Here is a 21116-nt window from a genome sequence, read left to right as displayed (position 1 = left end):
ACTCAATTTATAACATTTGTATTGTGTGCTTTTTCTGGATTTATGGTTGATATTTTGCCTCTTTTATTGAAAATACAACTATGTCTCGATACCATCCCCTACTCATATTCCCTCTTTTTTTTTCTTCTGTTTATTATAAGTATAATGTGATGGCTGGCCCTTTGGTATTACATTCATGCTTTGTAGCCCCTGCGAGGGTGCACAAGGAGCAGATTGTGGTCTCTTGTTTGTTCCTGTTTATTCAACTTTTCAATAAAAAAAATATTGAAAAAGAAAATACAACTATGATAAAAATGATAGACCCTTCATTTCTTTTTAAATGGGCAAACTTACTAAATCTGCAGGGGATCAAATCGTTATTTTCCCCACTGTATGTTTAAAATGAAAGAACTCTAAGCCCTTGTACACACGGTCGGAGATTTCAACAACCAAATCCGTCGGATTTTGTCCGTCGGATCTAGTCCGAAACTGTTGCATACACACGGTCGGACTAAGTTGTCGAAAAATCCGATCATTCAGAACGTGATGACATAATTTCGTTACGATGGGACTACATTCAGGCTAGTAGCCAATAGCATTGATGTAGGAATTTGATCTGAGCATGCGTGGCACTTGGTCCGATCAAAATTCTCTACACATGATCGGAGTATGTCTGATCAAACCAGTTGGTCGGGAAATATTTCCAACATGTTGGAAAATTGGGTCCGATGGATATTCCAATGGAATCATTCCGATGCATACCACACACAGTCGGATTATCCGACGACACGGCCCGATAGGACACATTCCGACGGATTCTCCGACCGTGTGTACAAGGGCTAATGGTTCTTGTAGATCCACTGTGTCCCAAAACCATTTAATATGATTAATATAAAAAATCGAAATACGTAAGTAGGAAGAGTAATGCAGCGTACACACGACCGGACTTTTCGACAGACTAGGTCAGACGGTCTTCCCGACGGACTTTCGACGGAGGTCCGACGGACTTTGTGAACGAATGGACTTGGCCACACACGACCGGACTAAGTCCTTTCAAAAGTCCATCAATTTTGAACTTGATGACGTAAACGGGACTAAACAAGGAAGTTCAATAGCCAGTAGCCAATAGCTGCCCTTGCGTCGTATTTGGTCCATCGGACTAGCACACAGATGAACAGTTTGCACGCTAGAAAGCCGAGTCCATCGGACAGATTTCAAACATGTTTTATTTCTCGCAAAGTCCAATTGTGTGTATGTGGCATAAGAGTTGTAGTTGTAGTAGGAGTAAGAATTTTCCACCCAAAAATCGGGAAATGAGTGCCACGATAGATCAGGAACCTCCACCAGGTAGACAGAAATGCAGGCTTACCAAACAAATATAATCCCTCAATATTAGAGAAGTCATAAAAAGCATGTATCGTGAAGATCCACACCAACCACGGCTCCCCAGCTCCTCAGGGACTCAAGGTGAACTGGTTACTCATATATCTCCACCTTCAGCCTCCAGCCATGAATGCTCAAGAAATAAAAACAAGTAGTAGGCGCCCCACATAGCGTAAATCCCAGTATATCCTTTTATTTAAATATAAATGCCACTTACAGACATCGACAGGGTGATTGTGCTTTAAATTTTAACTCCGGCAGGCATATAAACAAACTTACGGGTCACTTTCGGTTGCTCGATGATGTCATGCCCTGGAAGAAGTCACGTCTGTGTTTTCCAATAACTTCTATCTCATTTTTTTTCCTTTTTTGATCCTAGATATATCCAACATGCCATGGCTTATCTTTTTCCATAATTTACCATCATTTTTAAGGGTTTCTGAAATAAATAAAAAAGACACTCTGCTAAATATAAAAATGATGTTATAATTCCTGTTATGCCCATACACACGGTTGGATTTTCCAACAGAAAATGTGTGATCGGATCATGTTGTCGTAAAATCCGATCGTGTGTGGGGGCTCCATTGGACTTTTTCCATCGGATTTTCCGACGCACAAAGTTTGAGAGCAGGATCTAAAATTTTCCGACAACAAAATCCGATCGCATAAATTCCGATCGTGTGTAGACAATTCCGACGGACAAAGTGCCACGCATGCTCAGAATAAACTAAGAGACTAAATCAATTGGCTACTGGCCCATTTATAGTCCTGATGTACGCGTTTGACGTAATCTCGTTCAGAACGTTCGGATTTTCCGACAACTTTGTGCGACCGTGTGTATGCAAAACAAGTTTCGGCCAAAATCAGTCGGAAAATATCCAACGGATTTTGTGGTCGGAATGTCCGACTGTGTCTATGGGGCATAAGACCTCTTAGTGGTGACTTCCACTCACATGTAGAAATGTTGGCTGTACACTAGTAGAATTCAAGCGGTAGTAAACCCGCTATTTTTTATTTTTTTTTTAACACCTGCAAAGCAAAAGGCATAATGAGCTAGTATGCACCGCATACTAGCTCATTATGAAATACTTACCTTAGAAACGAGGCCCCGACATCTGGCACGATCCATGCCGAGGGAGCTGACATGCTCCCTCGGCGTTTCTTCCGGGTATCGCGGCTCCGGCGCTGTGAGTGGCCGGAGCCGCGATATCGCCACTCCCGCGCATGCGCGCGGGAGATTTCTTTCCGGCCACTGCCGGATTTTCAGCCCGAGAATCCCCTCGTGCGCATGCGCCGCTGCAGTCAGCGGCGCATACCGAGGGGAATATCTCCTAAACCGTACAGGTTTAGGAGATATTTTTTTTACCTACAGGTAAGCCTTATTATAGGCTTTCCTGTAGGTAAAAGTTACAAAAAAGGGTATACAACCACTTTCAGTTTCAAGATTTTTACTGACATGTCCACTGCTCCACTGCTCTACTGACACGTCCACTGCTCTACTGACACACCCACTGCTCTACTGACATGTCCACTGCTCTACTGACACACCAACTGCTCTACTGACACATCCACTGCTCTACTGACACGTCCACTGCTCTACTGACATGTCCACTGCTCTACTGACATGTCCACTGCTCTACTGACACGTCCACTGCTCTACTGACACGTCCACTGCTCTACTGACATGTCCACTGCTCTACTGACATGTCCACTGCTCTACTGACACACCCACTGCTCTACTGACACGTCCACTGCTCTACTGACATGCCCACTGCTCTACTGACACATCCACTGCTCTACTGACATGTCCACTGCTCTACTGACACACCCACTGCTCTACTGACACGTCCACTGCTCTACTGACACGTCCACTGCTCTACTGACACACCCACTGCTCTACTGACACATCCACTGCTCTACTGACACACCAACTGCTCTACTGACACATCCACTGCTCTACTGACACGTCCACTGCTCTACTGACACGTCCACTGCTCTACTGACACATCCACTGCTCTACTGACACATCCACTGCTCTACTGACATGTCCACTGCTCTACTGACATGTCCACTGCTCTACTGACACGTCCACTGCTCTACTGACACCGTCTATTGCTCTACTGACACCGTCCATGCCACCTGTGGATCATAGTCACAAGAAAATTTGACTGGTGCATAGGATGGAAATTTCTCTTGAATAAACAAAATTCGAACTGTGAATGTGGTTTTTGTTCAGGAAAAATCTAACATGTAAGGCAAATGCTCTAGGCACAAAAAAAACAACACTTGGGATTCCATGTAAGCAGCAAGTCTGGATGAAATTTGAAGAGTTGGTTGCCTCAATGATGGCAAAATGTAATGCTCCGACGTGCAATTTTTATGAAGTTCCAAAAGAACATTTGAAATATTACTGGTGGTGGACCAGCTTAAGAGCTGGGTTTCTGTCCTTGGGTGCACACTTTTGGCTCAGGCACCAACAATGTCTCTCTGGATTCCTCCATAGATGGCCTGGTACTGGCTTCATACTGCTATCCCGAAACTGATATATCTTGACATCTGAACACAGATGACAAAGCTTCACCTACCTTGTACCTTCAAAACTAGTCAACGGTTCATTTCAATAATAATGAAGCAGCATTCTTGTCCCATCCTATGACCAGAACTTACACCAATGGGTGGAGAAACTCCATCACTTAATAAATATATTCCACTTGGCCATTTATTTCTATAAATGGGGCGGTACACATGGTGGGCACAGTCAGCCATAGGAGTATGGCCCCATCCATAGGAATAAATATGGCAAGTAGCATTTGTGTGCTGTAAAGACCTCTGTGGCCTCCAACAGAGTTTAACTGCACGCAATCCCTTATTTATAATTGGTTGTACGTTGGATTATCTCTTTGTCATAGGTATCATCCATAGCCGAAATTAAGCCATTTATTAGCACAGCCATTCTCAACCAGTATCCCTTAGAACCCAAGGGTTCCTCCAGAGGTTACTGGGATTTATTTGAGCTGTGGCTTATTGACCTCCATCTGATGATGTCCTAATAGTTCTGGGGCCAATGCCACTTGGCAGAGCCAGCTGATGATCTTTATGGCAGTCTGTAATGATGGTATTCTGACCACCTCTGTATGGGAAACCACTGACCACCAATGCAAGAAGCATTCTTCCTGCTAACCACCAATGTAAGGAGCATTCTTCTAACTGACCACCAATGTTAGCAGCATTCTTCCCACTGCCACCAATGTAAGGAGCATTCATCTTACTGGCCACCAATGTAACGAGCATTCTTACTACTGACCACTATTGTGAGGAGCATTCTTCCTACTGACCGCCAATGTAAGGAGCATTCATCTTACTGGCCACCAATGTAACGAGTATTCTTACTACTGATCACCATTATGAGGAGAATTCTTCCTACTGACCGCCAATGTAAGGAGCTTCTTCCCCGTTGACCACCAATTAATTGGATTCTCCAGGGGTTCCCGGAGACCAGAAAATGATTTCAAGGGTTCCTCTTAAGTAAAAAGGATGAGAAAGGTTGTATTAGCCGCCTGAGGCACCACCTCATGAAGATGATTTCATTAAGAGGAAAAAGAAAGTTTAAACAAAATAATATTGAGAAAGACACAGTAGGACGCTCCAATAAATACATTAAATTAATGGTGAAAATTGAAGCCCAACTGGAAAGTTGTCTCCTGTGTTAGGCGTTTCCAGACATTATTGATGGAGAGATATATATGAATTAGATGTGAGAATTTTGTTCCCACTCGTCTACGGCTCAGAACACACCCAGACTTATTTCTTTAGGTGACTTAATAGAAAATTAAATATTATCCTTTAAAAACATAGAAAAATACTCAGAAGGCTGGGTGGAATGGGGACTGCGGCCATAATTGTGTTTATCCATCATACTCTCTGATCACTCTCCATCGATGGAATATTGGTTCAGAAGTATTTTCTAATTAAAAGTGCCTTTTGTGTATTCGTTGTGTATTTAAATTAGTTTAAACAGGGCTACTATTAGAATTCACAGTATTTTCTCTACTGACATTATTTTATTAGAAATGTAAAACAAAAAAAACAACATTTATATATAATATATATATATATATATATACACACACACACACACACACACACACACACACACACACACACACACACACACACACACACACACACACACACACACACACACACACACAATATTGTATACAGTTATTTTAAAAGAAAATATAAGAATTATAATTACACATTATGTTGGGTCCTGAACCCTACTCCATGGAAGCCATGGTTTCCTTACCCTGCACTAATGCTGGGCAAAAATCTTAAAACAGCTGTATGCATTTTGGAATAAATGGTTCTATAATATTAAATTTTGCCATTTATAAACTGCCTATAAATCGTCCAATACTAACGCTTTCTTTTTTTTTGCCGCGCACAGGAAGTGAGCTGACTGTTGCTGCTGAGTTATCGCCTACCTCAACATGGAACTCTTCCAGGGACCTGGACAAAGGTACAGAATACCAAAGCATTCCTTATACTTATATTATCCTTTGATTTGACATGTTTCATTAAAATCTGGGCCGAAGCAGAAATTTTGTTCATCTGGTAATCCCTTTGACGTTTAATGACTGAAATTTTGGAAATGGGGAAAGTGTTTCAAGATGTGATGTAATCATTTTCAGCACAACCAGCGTTTGGGCTTAATGGGTCTATTCTCCTGCAAGATAGTCATGGGTCTACGTTGAGCCCAGTTCAACCTTTCCAATAGCATTCTAACTTTTCCAGTAGTCAGGGTTTAATGGGAAAGAGTGAAGTTTTGATGGGTGTGATGGTTCGGCAACTTGGTTCCACCTCTTGTAGGTTAGTTATAACCACATTGCCACAGTTCTATGTTTAAAGTGTCTGAGAACTATAGAAACCAGGATGACCTTGATGATGATCATAGTGACTTTGATGGTTCAGCATTGTCCTCCTTTAGGAGAGCAGTGTTTGTGGGTTTTTCCGGCCTTGAAAAACTATGAAATTATTGTGTATATGTGTATCGGTGACACCAGTTTTTTTTAACAAGAAAATTGGCGACACCAGTTTAATAGTTATTTAGGTGCTCTGTACAGAATCTACAAGTACCTGTATAAATAAGAGAACTGCCTGGACATTCATGGTTGCAATAGAAGATGCCTGTTGAATGGTTTCACGATGTCTGTTGAATTGCTTTTACCAGTCAATCACTATTGTCCTCCTGCCTCAAACCGCTTTGCAAGGCCAGGGGAAGTGGACCCTGACATGCTAAAGCAGTGGTCTCCAAACTACGGTCCGGGGGCCAGATGCGGCCCTTTGCTTGCCTCTATCCTGCCCTTGGGGTACTATTCCTCACACTGACACCAACCATGGGGCACTATTCCTTCCACTTACCAACGTATGGGGCGCAATTTTTATTTTTTTCATTGACACCAATGATAGGGCACTATTCCTTCTCCTAATACCAACAATTGGGAACTATTAGTCCCACCAATACCATTGATGGGACACTATTTCTCCTACTGATACCAATGATGGCCACTTATCCTTAGCCCTTGTACACACGGTCGGAGATTCCGACAACCAAATCCGTCGGATTTTGTCCGACGGATTTTGTCCGAAACTGTTGTATACACACGGTGGGACAAAGTTGTCGGAAAATCCGACGTGATGACGTTATTTCGTTACGACGGGACTACGTTCACGCTAGTAGCCAATAGCTTTGGTGTAGGAATTTGATCTGAGCATGCGTGGCACTTTGTCCGATCGGAATTCTCTACACATGATCGGAGCATTTTGTCGGAAAATTTTACCAACAAGTTGGAAAACTTGGTCCGTCGGATACTCCGACGAAAACAGTCCGAGTATCCGACAAAACGGTCCGATCCGACACATTCCATCGGAATCTCCGACCGTGTGTACAAGGGCTTACACTGATACCTGTGATAGGGCACTATTCCTTCCCCTAATACCAACAATTGGCACTATTCCTTCCACCAATACCAATGACGGGGCACTATTCCTCCTACCAATACCAATGATGGGGCACTAGTCCTCCCATTGATATAAGTGATGGGGCACTATTTCTCTCACTGATACCAATGATAGTGAGCTATTTCTCCCACTGATACCAATGATGAGGCCCTATCCCATCACTGATACCAATGATGGGGCATTGTTTACTCACATTGATGTCGGGGCATTTGATGTCGGGCATTTTCTATTTCCACTGGCCACAGTCCGGCCCTCTCAAAGTTTGAAGGACAATAAACTGGTCCTTTGTTTAGAAAGTTTGGAGACCCGTGTGCTAAAGCATAGTCCCACAAACCAATCAGGGCCATGCTGACCAAAGGAGGTCAAAGTGGTCATGTGGCAAGCTTAGCTCTTCCAGAGAGCAAAGATCAGCAGTGTGGGTGGCAGGATGGGTTCTTTGCTTTGCAGGGAACCTATTTTTGTATCCCATTCGGTTCTCCCATGGCTTCAGGTCAGGTAAATCTGTCTTCCTTCCATGGAACATGTGTTGATACTTAATGAACCACATCCAAGTAGTATATAACATTGTGGCTAATTCACCTCCCATTTGAAGGTGTCTGCCCAGTTCCCCGTCGCTCAGTCTAGCAATGAATGGTTTTGTTCACCAGAGAGTCGTCCATAACGTCCAGCAGCAGGAGATGAAGAATTTGTCATTCTAATGGCTGACTTGAGACACATCTCAACCTACGCTGCCCTCCAAGGACACATTAGGCCTAATGTGTGGATAGTAGGCTAAAGTTCAACTTTCTTGGTGTCTACAGTATATCATCAATTTTTCTTTTGTTTTAAAGAAGGGTAGAAACCAATATAGAAGCAACAATGCACATATGTTGAGAGCGTGATACAAGTATTGGTATACAGTATCAAGATGCATTGGCACTAAACGATAAAAATTGTATGTGGAGATGTTACAATTGAATACACAAGAGGTACATTTTTAGGCAACATATATATATATATATATATATATATATATATATACAAAAAAAAAGAAAATTCCGGAAAAAACAAGTCCATGTCGTCTCATAGTATCTCGCAGTTGACTATTATGATATGCATATTATAACAATGGAGCCATATGTTTTGGATCATCCATTCTCAGCCAGAGTTCCTTGGAACCCTAACATCTCTCCAGAGGTTGCTAGGGGTTCCTTGATCTTTGGCTGATTGACCTCCAATTTGATGGTGTTTGTATAGTTCCAGGGCCTTGATACTTGGCCGAGCCAGCAGCATGATCTTTTTGGCTGTCTCCAAGAGTGGGATTCTGAATGCCAGTGTAAGAGAGCCATTCTTCGTACTGGTCACCAATGTAAGGGCCATTCTTCCTACTGGTCACCAATGTAAGGGCAATTCTTCCTACTGGCCACCAATGTAAGGGCCATTGTTCCTACTGGCCACCAATGTAAGCCCATTCTTCCTACTGGACACCAATGTAAGGGCAATTCTTCCTACTGGCCACCAATATAAGGGTAATTTTGCCTACTGGCCACCAATGTAAGGTCCATTTTCTTCTACTGGTCACCAGTGTAAAGGCCATTCTTCCTGCTGGCCAGCAATGTAAGAGGGCCATTCTTCCTACTGGACACCAATGTAAGGTCCATTTTTTCTACTGGCCACCAATGTAAAGGCCATTCTTCCTACTGGCCACCAAAGTAAGAGGGCCATTCTCCCTACTGGCCAGCAATGTAAGAGGGCCATTCTTCCTGCTGGCCACCAATGTAAGAGGGCCATTCTTCCTGCTGGCCACCAATGTAAAAGGGCCATTCTTCCTACTGGACACCAATGTAAGAGGGCCATTCTTCCCACTGGCCACCAATGTAAGAGGGCCTCATATTGGACACAGCAGTTTTGAGTGGACTTCCATGGAACCCTAGCATCTCTCCAGAGGTTGCTAGGGTTCCTTGAGCTTTGGCTGATTAACCTCCAATTTTATGGTGTTTGTACAGTTCCAGGGCCATGATACTTGGCAGAGCCAGCAGCATGACACCAATGATATTTTTGGCTGTCTACAAAAGTGGCATTCTGAGCACGAGTGTATGAGAGCCATTCTTCCTACAGGTCACCAATGTAAGGGCTATTCTTTCTACTGACCACCAATGAAAGGGACATTCTTCCTACTGGCCACGATGTAAGGGCCATTCTTCCTACTGGCCACCAATGTAAGAGGGCAATTCTTTCTACTGGCCACCAATGTAAGAGGGCCATTGTTCCTACTGGCCACCAATGTAAGAGGGCCATTCTTCTTACTGGCCACCAGTGTAAGAGGGCCATTCTTCCTACTGGCCACCAATGTAAGAAGGCCATTCTTCCTACTGACCACCAATGTAAGAAGGCCATTCGTCCTACTGGCCACCAATGTAAGAGGACCTCATATTGGACACAGCAGGTTTGAGTGGACTGACCCTTTAATCACTTGTCTACCAGCGCTGTTTATAAATGTCGGTGGTAGTACCGCTAACCCCTCCCTCCCGCCTGACTGCCCCTGCTATGTAATTCAGGTAAGCCCGGAACCAGCATGGCAGGTGTTGGTGGGTAGACTAACTAATGTGTGTGCAAAAATAAAAAAAAGCTCTGTTAGCGAAGTGGTTAAAAAAAATATTACGTTGTGAGGGTTTTTGAATGATCACATTGTGCAGATGCCGATAGAGGAACTCTGTTGCAGGTTTGTCTCTCCTTCCGTTGTAAAGTAACATGCTGTGATCGGTTGAGCGGTCCAGCGGCACAATATACTTCTTCCTTCATTACCACCCTGGCCATCTGCTGTGCTCCTTATAAAAGTTGGACACTTATTGCCTCGTAAATCCAGCACATGTGGAAGTGACTTAATCCTAGTGTGCTAGCAGGTTGCGGCGGTGTGACACGCCAGCCCCGCGTCGGATACAGGTGTAACAAATTCTTGGCTTGTGATGGATAGCTAGAGAATGGATGGAGTTCGGGAACCCTGTACTATCTGTAGGAACTTGTTACAAACCGATTACAATGTGACGTAAGGTGGAAAGGGGTGAAATGTGTTCCAGCTTTCATTTACAGATATGCAAGGGGAAGGTTCTGCAGCAACATGAAAACCGACAACTTTCCTCCCATATTTATATCAGACAATATATTTCCTGGTGCTGTATTAATTGTGTAATAAACGCACTAAGCTGTGCTCAGAAGAGCTTACGATCTTTTCTGGTTCCTCCCTCTCCATAATCAACATGCTAATTACATTTTTTAAATAAATCCTTTTCGATTTTCATTGCAAGCCTTATTTTAGACCCAACGACTTCATCACTGGGTCTCTGTGTTTCTAATAGGTGTGCGCAGAGGGTGTGCCAGGATGGAGAGCGTGTGGGAAGGGGCTAGTCAATATGTCATTTACCAGCCCCTTCCTTTTCTAAATGAACACACTCACTGTGTTTGTGAATGAATAGGAAGCTACTCAGCACAGAGCACTACCCACTCATTAAGTCGTAGTTCACATCCATGCGGTTGCGGTTGATGCGGTTTTCAGTCGTGTTTTGCGGTGTGTTTTTCAACCTGCATTTTTGCATGCCGTTTTCATGCATTTTGCATTTTATTTTTTTCTCCTCTACAGTGTATATAGCCGGTTTCTAAGGAGTGGGCCGGGAAGCCAGCCGCTGCGTCCTTAACAACCGATGAGTCATCAGCTGTCAGTGGGGTTTCCCGCTGACAGCTGATTGTAAAAAAAGGAATTGCCAGCAAAAAAAATAGGAAAAAATATGGCGTGGGGTCCCCCAAATGTATACCAGGCCCTTTGGGGGATCTCACACCATTTTTTCTTTTTTTGGCATGACCCTTTGTGTCTGGTATGGATTTGGAGGGGACCCAAAAAAAAAAAACATTTACGCTCCCGTCCCCACATATACGCACGTACGAATGTAAACGCACACATTGTGGGCGCCTACGTGTGAAAACGTTGATTGCGATACACAAATGTTACATATCGCTGCGCACGCCAGAGTGAGAGCAATAATTCTAGCACCAGATCTCCTCCGTAACACTAAACTGATGACCTATAGGGGGCTTCTTAAGCATCGCCTATGGAAAATATAGGGTACTGGAGTATGCCGTCATTTCTCAGGCGCACGCAAAGTTTAAGATTTGACATGTTGGGTATCTAGTTACTCGGTGCAACTTCTTCTTTTATGTTTTACCAAAAATGTGGAAAGTTTATTGTGTTTGCTTGCCCCAAAATTCACTTAATGTGTTTTTTACTGAAATGTTGTGTTTTCTAGACCTTTGCGGTAATTTATCAAGAAAAAAAATGATGGTCTTACTGGTGTTTTTTTTTGGGGGGGGAGCCAGGGCTTCAGAATCCTCTGCCTATAGGCTCCTGAGCTATAAATCCGTCCCTGTTCCCGCGCATGCATGCAAAAGAGCGACGATTTAGAAAAATATATATATATATTTTTTAGGGCTGTGAAAATTAAAGATTAATTCCTCGATTAATCGTTAATTTTTTTGATCGATCAATTTTTTTTTGATCGATCAATTTTTTTTTGATCGATCAAAATTCTTTTGACCGGGACTCATCTCTCCGCCGACTTCCCGGGTCTTCAGGGAGTTCTGCCGTAGATCCGGTGACATCACCGGACTCCTCCCCCTTCCCCAAGTGCCTCCGTCTGCTAACGAAGGGAAGGGGGGGAGGAGTCCGGTGACATTGAAGTTTCTGATTGAACGTAATGTGTACGGGGGAGGAGCTACGCATGACGCCCCCCACTGCTGCCATACGGAACTAACACGATTGTCGGCTTTACATGCTGTGTTTTTATCATCTTTATGTGTGTAGTTTGTGTTTGAACACAAAAATTTAATCTTATACTTAAGCGGTGAGCACTTTGATCTTTTCTTTCTACCCGTGACCTGAGATTGTGAGAGAAGTTTATGGTCCGTGTTAACCCTTTTGATACCCGCATGCATGACCACCTGTTTGCACAGGGGTCCATGCCATAAGGTGAGAGTGATTCGTTAGACCGGAGGTGGAGGGATTGTCACGCTACTGTGGGAAAAAAAAAATTACTTACGTCAGTGCTATAGTTTGAATTTAAAACGTTTGTGTGAACTATGAAGTTAAGTCATGGATTGTGAAAACTAAGTAGTGTCAGGTGATTGTATATAGTGTATACCACATTTACCACTGACTTATGCAGAGTTGCAATGCAAGGAGATCAGCTAAAAGTAGTTGGATCTGTATGTGCGTAATAATTAATCGAAATTAGTCGATTAATCGATTAAAAAAATATATCGATTAATCGAACACAAAAATTTTGATCAGTAACAGCCCTAATATTTTTAACTTTTACTATAATAAATATCCAAAAGAAAATCTAAAAAAAAAATTATTTCATCAGTTTATGCCGATATGTATTCGTCTACATATTTTTGGTTAAAAAAATCGCAATAAGTGTATATTGAATGGTTTGCGCAAAAGTTTTAGTATAAAGTCTACAAAATAGGGAATAGATTTCTGGTATTTTTTTATTATTTTTTTATTAGTAATGGTGGCGATCTGCGATTTTTAGCGAGACTTCAACATTGCAACACTGCGATGGACAGATCGGACGCTTTTGACACTTTTTTGGGACCACTGACAATTATACAGCGATCAGAGCTATAAAAATGCACTGATTACTATATAAATGTATCAGGGCTGGGCTCAGCCCATCGTTCTCTGAGCTGGCTGCTCAGCTGTCAGCTAATTGCCAGCTCCATATCTCTCTCCACGGTTACTCAGCTGTTGATGATATCCTGCTCGTCAGTCCTGCCTACTTAATCCGTCCAGTCCAGAGTAGCTCTGCCTTCGCCTAGGTCAGTGTTTCTCAAATCCAGTCCTCAGGCCCCCCCAACAGGTCATGTTTTCAGGTTTTCCATTATTCTTCACAGGTGATTTGATCAGTTTCACTGCCTTAGCAATTACCACAGCCGTTTCATCTGAGGGAAATCCTGAAAACATGACCTGTTGGGGGGGCCTGAGGACTGGATTTGAGAAACACTGGCCTAGGTCAACATCACAGAAACTGAGATACTCTCCTGCGATCCTGTTCAAGACTTGCTTTGCTGACATCCCTTCTGGCTCCAGACCCTGCTTGTTGTTCCACTACATTGATCTCTGACTTCGGGCTTGGCTGACTATCCATTTCAGTTACTGAAATTTGGCTATGTTTTGTTCTTTTTACTTTTACTATTAAACAGGTGTGATTTAACTGTACTTCTGTCTCGGCCTGATTTCATGGTCTCTGACAAACTGGCAGGGAAGGGGTTAACACTAGGGGGAGATCAAGAGGTTAAATGTGTTCCCTAGGGAGGGATTTTTATCTGTGGGGGAAGGAGACTGATTGGAGGAGGAGAGAGATCCCTGTTCTTAATCACTAGGAACAGACGATCACTCTCTACTCCCCTGTCAGAATGGGGATCTGTCTACATTGACAGATCCCTGTTCTGCCTCTCTGTGAAGGGATCGCGGGTGGCCGGTGGCCGTGATGCCCACATCAGCTCCCCCTGCCGCGCAGCAGGCACGCCCCATGACCACTGTAGCTGTTTAAAGGGCGGACATACAGCTACGGCAATTTGTGGGTACAAGCCATTCTGCCGCAGTATAATGACGGTGGCTGGTCGGCAAGTGGTTAATGTTTTTTTTTGTTTTTTTTTGCACATCCCGGGATGTGCGTGTTTCCGGAACACACAGATAAGAAGGCAGCCTGATGTCCAGTTCGGGTGAACCTCTACATTAACTTCTGATGAGTTTCCCCCCACAGTGATCCCTGAACTGTTACAATGTATTCTACATAAACATTCTGTAATTTATGTTTAGTGACTCTTTTTATAACCGCAGGAAATGCGACCCCCCGAAGCCGTAAATTAGCCATTGGTTTACACATTATTCTCGGCGCTGTCCGTTTACCCCTCCTGTTTTCTTTTCCATCGGAGGGAGTTCCAGCCGTATTTTACATGATAATTATTTTTATGGCCCTTCTATGAATATTTATAGGAAGCCAAATATCGCAGTACGCATCGCAGCGCCACGCACACGTGTTTCCCAGAGTTGCTCGTATTCCCAAAGTCGCGGGGCCTAATTTCGTCCCCCTGGGACGCATTAATCTCCGACTGCGCGGTCGTAAATAACTAATTAAACACATTATATTAGGAATATTGGCGGGCTCCCCTGGGCGCCCCCCCTTCCCTTGGCGGAGGACCTTAAGTGACGAAAAGGTCAGGAGACGTGTCCCATTAAGCTTTCTCCTTGAACTCTTATGACGCGGCTGCTGAGACATTTAACAGGTAAACGGCGGGTTAATGGAAGCCAGATACAATGGGCTCCATATGTCCTCGTGTCCGCAGGAGTTGTTGGTGCGGCCGAGCCAAACGCCATTAAACTCACGCCGCTGCATTCCATAATGTTAATGCTTAAAGCGGAGTTCCACTTATAAAATTAATTTTGCATTATTCAGCTGCATTAAATACAATTAATGATATTTGGAATTTTTTTATTTATTTTTTTACTCACCTTTTCAGGTCTGTTGCTAGGGGGTCCTTCGTAATCTGCCTCTTCTTCTCCCTGGTGCCTAGCGAGGGCCAAGGGCTTCGTTGCCATCACAACGGGGGCAGGCACTTCCGAGGATGCCGCCCGTTGTGATGGCAACGTCAGAAGTGTGCGGCGCTGCGCCGTACATACAGCGCATGCGCGAGAAAGCTCAGCTGCACCAGAGCCCAGAAGATAGTGCTTGTGGGCTTCACATGCCCACAAGCAAGATGGTAATAGAGAAGAACGATGGATATAAGAGATCTTTCTCAATTAAATCAGCAATCGAGCAGCGATTAAGCAGAAGACACGTGAGTGCTAGTAACAACTTTATAAATATTAAGATATTCATCCTAAAAAAAAAATTCATAGTTGGAGCTCTGCTTTAAAGTGATTGTAAAGCTTTGTTTTTTATTTTATTTTATTTAAATAACAAACATGTTATACTTACCTCCTCTGTGCAAGGGTTTCTTTTCTGGGGTCCCCTCCTGGCGCTCTCCTGGCTCCTCCTCTTCTCAAATGCCCCCCCATGGAGAGCCACTTTCCATAGGGGCACTTGTGCGGGCGCGCTCCCGAGTCCTGCTGCTGTCCATTGGCACAGACAGCAGGACTTGGCCCCGCCCCCCGTTTCACTGAATTTGATTGACGGCTGCGGAAGCCAATGGCTCCTGCTGCTATCAATATATCCACTGTGGACCCGAGACAGTGGCTGGAGCTGCTGGGCTTGTCCCTGAAGAAAAAAAAAGGGGGGGGGGATGCAGCACAAAAGGTTTTTCACCTTAATGCACTCTATACAACCCATTTAACCACTTCAGCCCCGGAAGGATTTACCCCCCCCCCCCTTTCATGGCCAGGCAATTTTTCATTTTTTTGCAATACGGCACTGCGTCGCTTTAACTGACAATTGCGCGGTCGTATGACGTTGTACCCAAACACAATTCACATCCCCCCCCCCCACAAATAGAGCTTTCTTTTGTTGGTATTTGATCTGTGTTTTTTTATTTTTTGCGCTATAAACACAAAATGACCGATAATTTTGAAAGAGAAAACAATATTTTTTACTTTCTGCTATAAAACACATCCAATAAAAATAAAAATAAATGTAATTTCTTCATTGATTTAGACCAATATATAGTCTGCTGCATATTTTTGGATATCGCAAAAATTGCAATAAGCGTATTGCAATATTGCTTGGTTTGCGCAAAAGTTATCACGTCTACAAAATAGGGGATAGATTTATGGCATTTTTATTTATTTCATTTTTTTTTTTTTTTACTAGTAATGGCGGCAATCTGCGATTTTTAGTTGGACTGCGACATATCGGACATCTAATTGACATTTTTTTACACATTTTTTTTTGGGAACCAGTGACATCATTACAGTAATCAGTGCTAAAAATATGCACTGACATTGTACTGACACTGACAGGGAAGGGGTTAACATCAGGGGCGATCAAGGGGTTAAATGTGTTCCCTGTTTGTGTTTTCTAACTGTACGGGGGACTGTGCGACTGGAGAAACACACAGATCCATCTTCCTGCTTAGCAGAAAGACAGGATCTGTGTGATCTCCCCTGTTAGAATGGAGATCTGCCTTGTTTACACAGGTAGATCCTCGTTCTGTCACTGCGGGGGAATGATCGAGGGTGGCCAGCGGACATAGAGTCCGCCGGACCCACTGATTTGCTCCCCCCACTGGCCAATGGGAGCGGTCGCCCACAAAAGCGAGATCCCGAGCTGAGTTAGAGCTGCAGCGATTTGCGGGATTGTGCCACCTTGCCGTGGTATCATGACGGTGGCTGGTCGGCAAGCAGTTAAAGAGGCGCTAGTATTTCACCAAAAATCTGTTCTGTAGTCCCAACACACTCCCTGTCCTAAGGTGACAACGCTGCCCGTTTATAGGTACAGTACCGGTAGCGTTGTCACCCTAGGACAGGAAGTGTGTTACCGGACAGATCACCAGGTGAAAATAAAGGGGAAAAAAAACTGAAAAAAGAAAACAGGCTCCACCCACTACAGGCTGCCTGCAGAAAACTACAGAAGGGGCGGAGACAAGATTGATCACCCTGCACAAGGAGAGAGAGCAAACCTGTGGGAGGGGCCCAACAGGCTCCACCCACTACAGGCTGCCTGCAGAAAACTACAGGAGGGGGCGGAGACAAGATCGATCACCCTGCACAGGGACAGAGAGCAAAGCTGTGGGAGGGGCCCAGCAGGCTCCACTCACTGCAGGCAGAAAACTACAGGAGGGGGCGGAAACAAGATCGGTCACCCTACACAAGAAGACAGCAGAGGTGTGGAAGGGGCCCAGCAGGTTTCCGCCCACTACAGGCTGCCTGCAGGAACTACAGGAAGGGGGGCGGAGACAAGACCAGTCACCCTGCACAAGAGGAGAGCGCCGCAGTGAGCGGTCTTTATTACAGGAAGTCTCACACTAGATTACTGCACAGATCTAAAGGAAATACACAAAGCTCACCGAGATTCAAGGAGAATACAAATGCTGAATGGATTTAAAGATGGAGTATTCCTTTTGCTCTTCCTTTTATCCCCTCCTATGTACAGAGGGATCATGTACTGAATCATTAAACCTCCCCGTTACATTTTTGTATCTCCTGCTTCTAAAATGACCCAGATGGTCAGCACAGCGGGAGATCCAGCTGTCCTCTATCATGGGTCACGCCATCAGAGTTTTGCAACAATTCCCAATTATGAACTATGATAAAAAAAGAAAGAGAAATGAAAGAAAGCAAGAGGGGGGAGGGGCAGACCTTATTCAACTTAACAGTGTTAGACAGATCGAGGATTGCGTTTGTTTCATCAGGACCTTCTGTACCCGTGATTAGGTATGTGCTGACTGGGGGATAATCTGAAAAGTTTGACCTCCACATGCGTGTCAGGAATCCTCAGACTCCTTATTTTTGTCATAGCGGGGGATAAGCGAAATAAAAAAAATAAAAAAAACACATATGCAGTACATCTCCGCAATAAATACATGCACTTTTCCCATCTTTTATCCCCTTAAAGACCTCGCAGGCACAGAAAATACCAATTGACATGCCAGATATTCACCTAGCCCTGTGGCGGACTGATAATACACAGCACAGTGTGGTGTCAGCCCTGCCCAGTGGCTTTTGCTAAACTACTTATCCACTCTCAGATCTCTACAACCTAAAGGCTAATCATTCTCTAGTCCAAGATAAGAGCTGGGGTTGGAGCAGTGGCGGCCCATCCATTTGGGGGGGGAGGGTGCTGGAGCGCCACCCCCTCTATCCACGGCCGCTATTTTGACAGGAAACCGCCACCCCCTATTCATGCGTCCGGCCCCTTTCAGGGTGTTTTTTTTAAGCACTTGATTAGAGCCATAAGCTCTAATGGGCTTCAAAATAGGGTGGGCTTGTGGAGCTATGAGCCCACCCAGGTGTTGCAACAGCCAACGAATGTTCGCTATTGAAACACTGATCCCAAATCCCAATCAGAAGCAGGTCTGAGACCCGTTTTCCGAGAAGAGCCCCAATTGGCCACCAGGGAGGAGGGAGGAAATGGAAGCCGCCGCCCGTGGAAAGCAGGGGAAGGGAAAGCTATCGCCGCGGAGCAGGGGAAGCCACCGGTGAAGCCCGGGAGAAGCGCTGCCCACCATAAATGGGGTAAGTGCACCAGACCCACCCAACCGACCATGGAGGGGTGGTGGTACTGTTTGCCCCCCTCCCCAGAAAAATTACCACCGGCTGCCACTGGGTTGGAGATCATGCTGGACTGACTCAGTCGGTCACTGGCGGTTGGTGGGTGATACCGCGAGCAGGTAGGAAGAATTCCCTTTCAGTAGTTTTGAAGGAAGGTGGCTGTGGCCCTTTTAGGAGGGCCTGGACTGCTACCTCTAGGAATGGTTTTCAGGTAGTTTCTGCATGGGAACTTGGAAAGGTAGGTAGAAAGGAGCGCCCAGTATCCAGTAAATGCATTCGGAAGGTGAGTTTCAAATTGTTTATTGAGAGTAGCAAGAAATATATCAAGCCAACGTGTTTCAGGGGAACAGACCTCCCCCTTCTTCAGGGCTGTTGCTGCATGCTAGTAAATGGGGGAAGGTTCACAAACAAGCACAGCCGGTGATCAGTCTGATCTTTGTTTTACAGACACGCCCATTTACTAGCATGCAGCAAGAGCCCTGAAGAAGGGGGAATCTCTTCCCCTGAAACGCGTTGGCTTGATATATTTGTTGCTACTCCCAATAAACTATTTTAGACTCGGCTTCCAACTTGCATTTACTGGATACAGGGCGCTCCTTTTTGCCTACCTTTCCAAGATAAGAATTAGGAAGGTTCTTGGAACAACACAGCAAGTGCGCAGAGAGCAGCTCAGAATTTCTGGCAGGATCAACAGGTATTTTTGTGCGGTAATCAAACAGATATAGCAAAATGTTTCCATTGGTACATTCTATAGACCAAAAGGGAGCCGATAAGAGAAGTTCATTGCTTGGGTTCACATACATTTACAGTGTCATTTATGTATGCCCCATTGGTTCAAGAAAGGTTGACCGCACTCCCAGGTATGAAGCAGTGATGATTATTTTATTGAAGATAAAAATCCATCAAGATACATCATAAGCCATCATGAGACCTCTGTGCAGGCATGGCAAAATTTATGTATGGATCCCCAAAACACGATGGATTTCTAATGATTATTTAATCACACATCGCTTTCGGTCTCTCTGACCAATAGCGTGGCACCCTTTCTGCTTCTTGTATAGTTATCCTGCATTTGACCTGAGTGGCGCCCAGTAGACATGCTTTGTAAGCTTGTGTCAGGAGCCGCAGGGGATGGCTGTGACTTAGGAGCAGGAAGCCGGTGCTGCGGCTATGGAAATGAAGAGCCTGGGAATAAGCGCTGCTCGAGGCATCAAATTCAGCAGCGTTTTTAAAACCACAAATCTCCACCAAGAAGAAAGGTTTTACAACAGCAAGCATGGTGTCTCAAAGTGTTTTATATGCCGAATTTAATAGTGCACTTAAAGAACAATTGAATGTTCCGTTTTTAATCAGCTAAATACATTCCAGATGCATTAAAGGGAATGCAAAGTCTTACTGTTCATTTTCTTTTCAAAAACAGTCACAGACTGAGCAGCGGGCTGTAGAGAAGGATCCTTGCTCTTTGTGAGGAAGCAGCGGTCTCCCTGCAGAGGTCTGCCACTCCCCCTGCTGAGGCAGTGCCAAATTTTTCCATTAGGAAGGAGCAAAAGTTTTGCTGATAGCAATGCTAAAAATCTGACTCAGCAGAGGGCATTTCAGACCTTTGCTTGGATATGTTTTGCCCCCTCTGGCTGTAATCATTTACATGGAGGTTGACAGGGGCCGTCGATAAGGGTAAAGTGCGGGCCCCATAAGGGGGGGACCTGGAGTGGTGGGAGGTGCAATTACTGGAACCGATCCCCCTGTGGCCCCCCTGCAGCATAGCCAGCTCATCCTTCTCTCTCTCTTGCCAGCTTTCAGCTGTTGCAGGGGGAGCAACAGGGGATCGGTTCCAGTATCTGTGCCTCCCCCACCCACGCCTCCAATCACTCACCCTCCAAAATCTGACCCCACCCCTTTCTGTAGCTCCTATACCTACCCCACATGCCATTTCCCCCCAAAGCGCTGCCAGCTTCTCCTCCTCTCCATTTTGCCAGTTTTCAGCTGTTTCAGGGGGAGCCACAGGGGATTAGTTGCGGTATCTGTGATCCAACTCCACCCCTCTTACCCCCCCCCCCCCCCCTCCCCTGCAGTTCTCCTCCTCTCCCTCTCACCGGCTGTCAACTGTTGCAGGGGGAACCACAGGGGATCGGTTCCAGTATCGGTGCGGCCCACGGCTCCAATCACCTGTCCTCCATAATCCAACACCACCCCTTTCTGTAGCTCTTACCACCTGTGTGCCATCCCCCTGCAGTGAGTAATAAAGAAGTATTGGGGATACAGGGAAGGTCAGGCTTACACTAATAGCGAGTAATAGGGAAGTATTAGGGATACAGGGAAGGTCAGGCTTACACTAATAGTGAGTAATAGGGAAGTATTGAGGATACAGGGAAGGTCAGGCTTACACTAATAGCGAGTAATAGGGAAGTATTGGGGATACAGGGAAGATCAGGCTTACACTAATAGTGAGTAATAGGGAAGTATTGAGGATACAGGGAAGGTCAGGCCTACA

The 21116-nt window shown here is 44.8% G+C and overlaps 1 protein-coding gene across 1 annotated transcript in view; it reads left to right on the top strand.

Moving 5' to 3' along the window:
* Positions 1-21116, top strand: part of ROR1 (receptor tyrosine kinase like orphan receptor 1) — a 414857-nt gene that overhangs the window by 254721 nt on the left and 139020 nt on the right. The window contains exon 2 of the mRNA XM_077450558.1: positions 5813-5884. Within this exon, the coding sequence (XP_077306684.1) occupies positions 5813-5884 (72 nt within the window). The remainder of the gene's footprint in view (positions 1-5812; positions 5885-21116) is intronic.

The sequence above is a fragment of the Lithobates pipiens genome, unplaced genomic scaffold (assembly GCF_037356315.1).
Source record: "Lithobates pipiens isolate NorthernLeopardFrog02 unplaced genomic scaffold, aLitPip1_a1.2 Scaffold_23, whole genome shotgun sequence".
Classification (NCBI taxonomy): Eukaryota; Metazoa; Chordata; class Amphibia; order Anura; family Ranidae; genus Lithobates; species Lithobates pipiens.
This window is presented reverse-complemented; position numbering and strand designations above follow the sequence as displayed.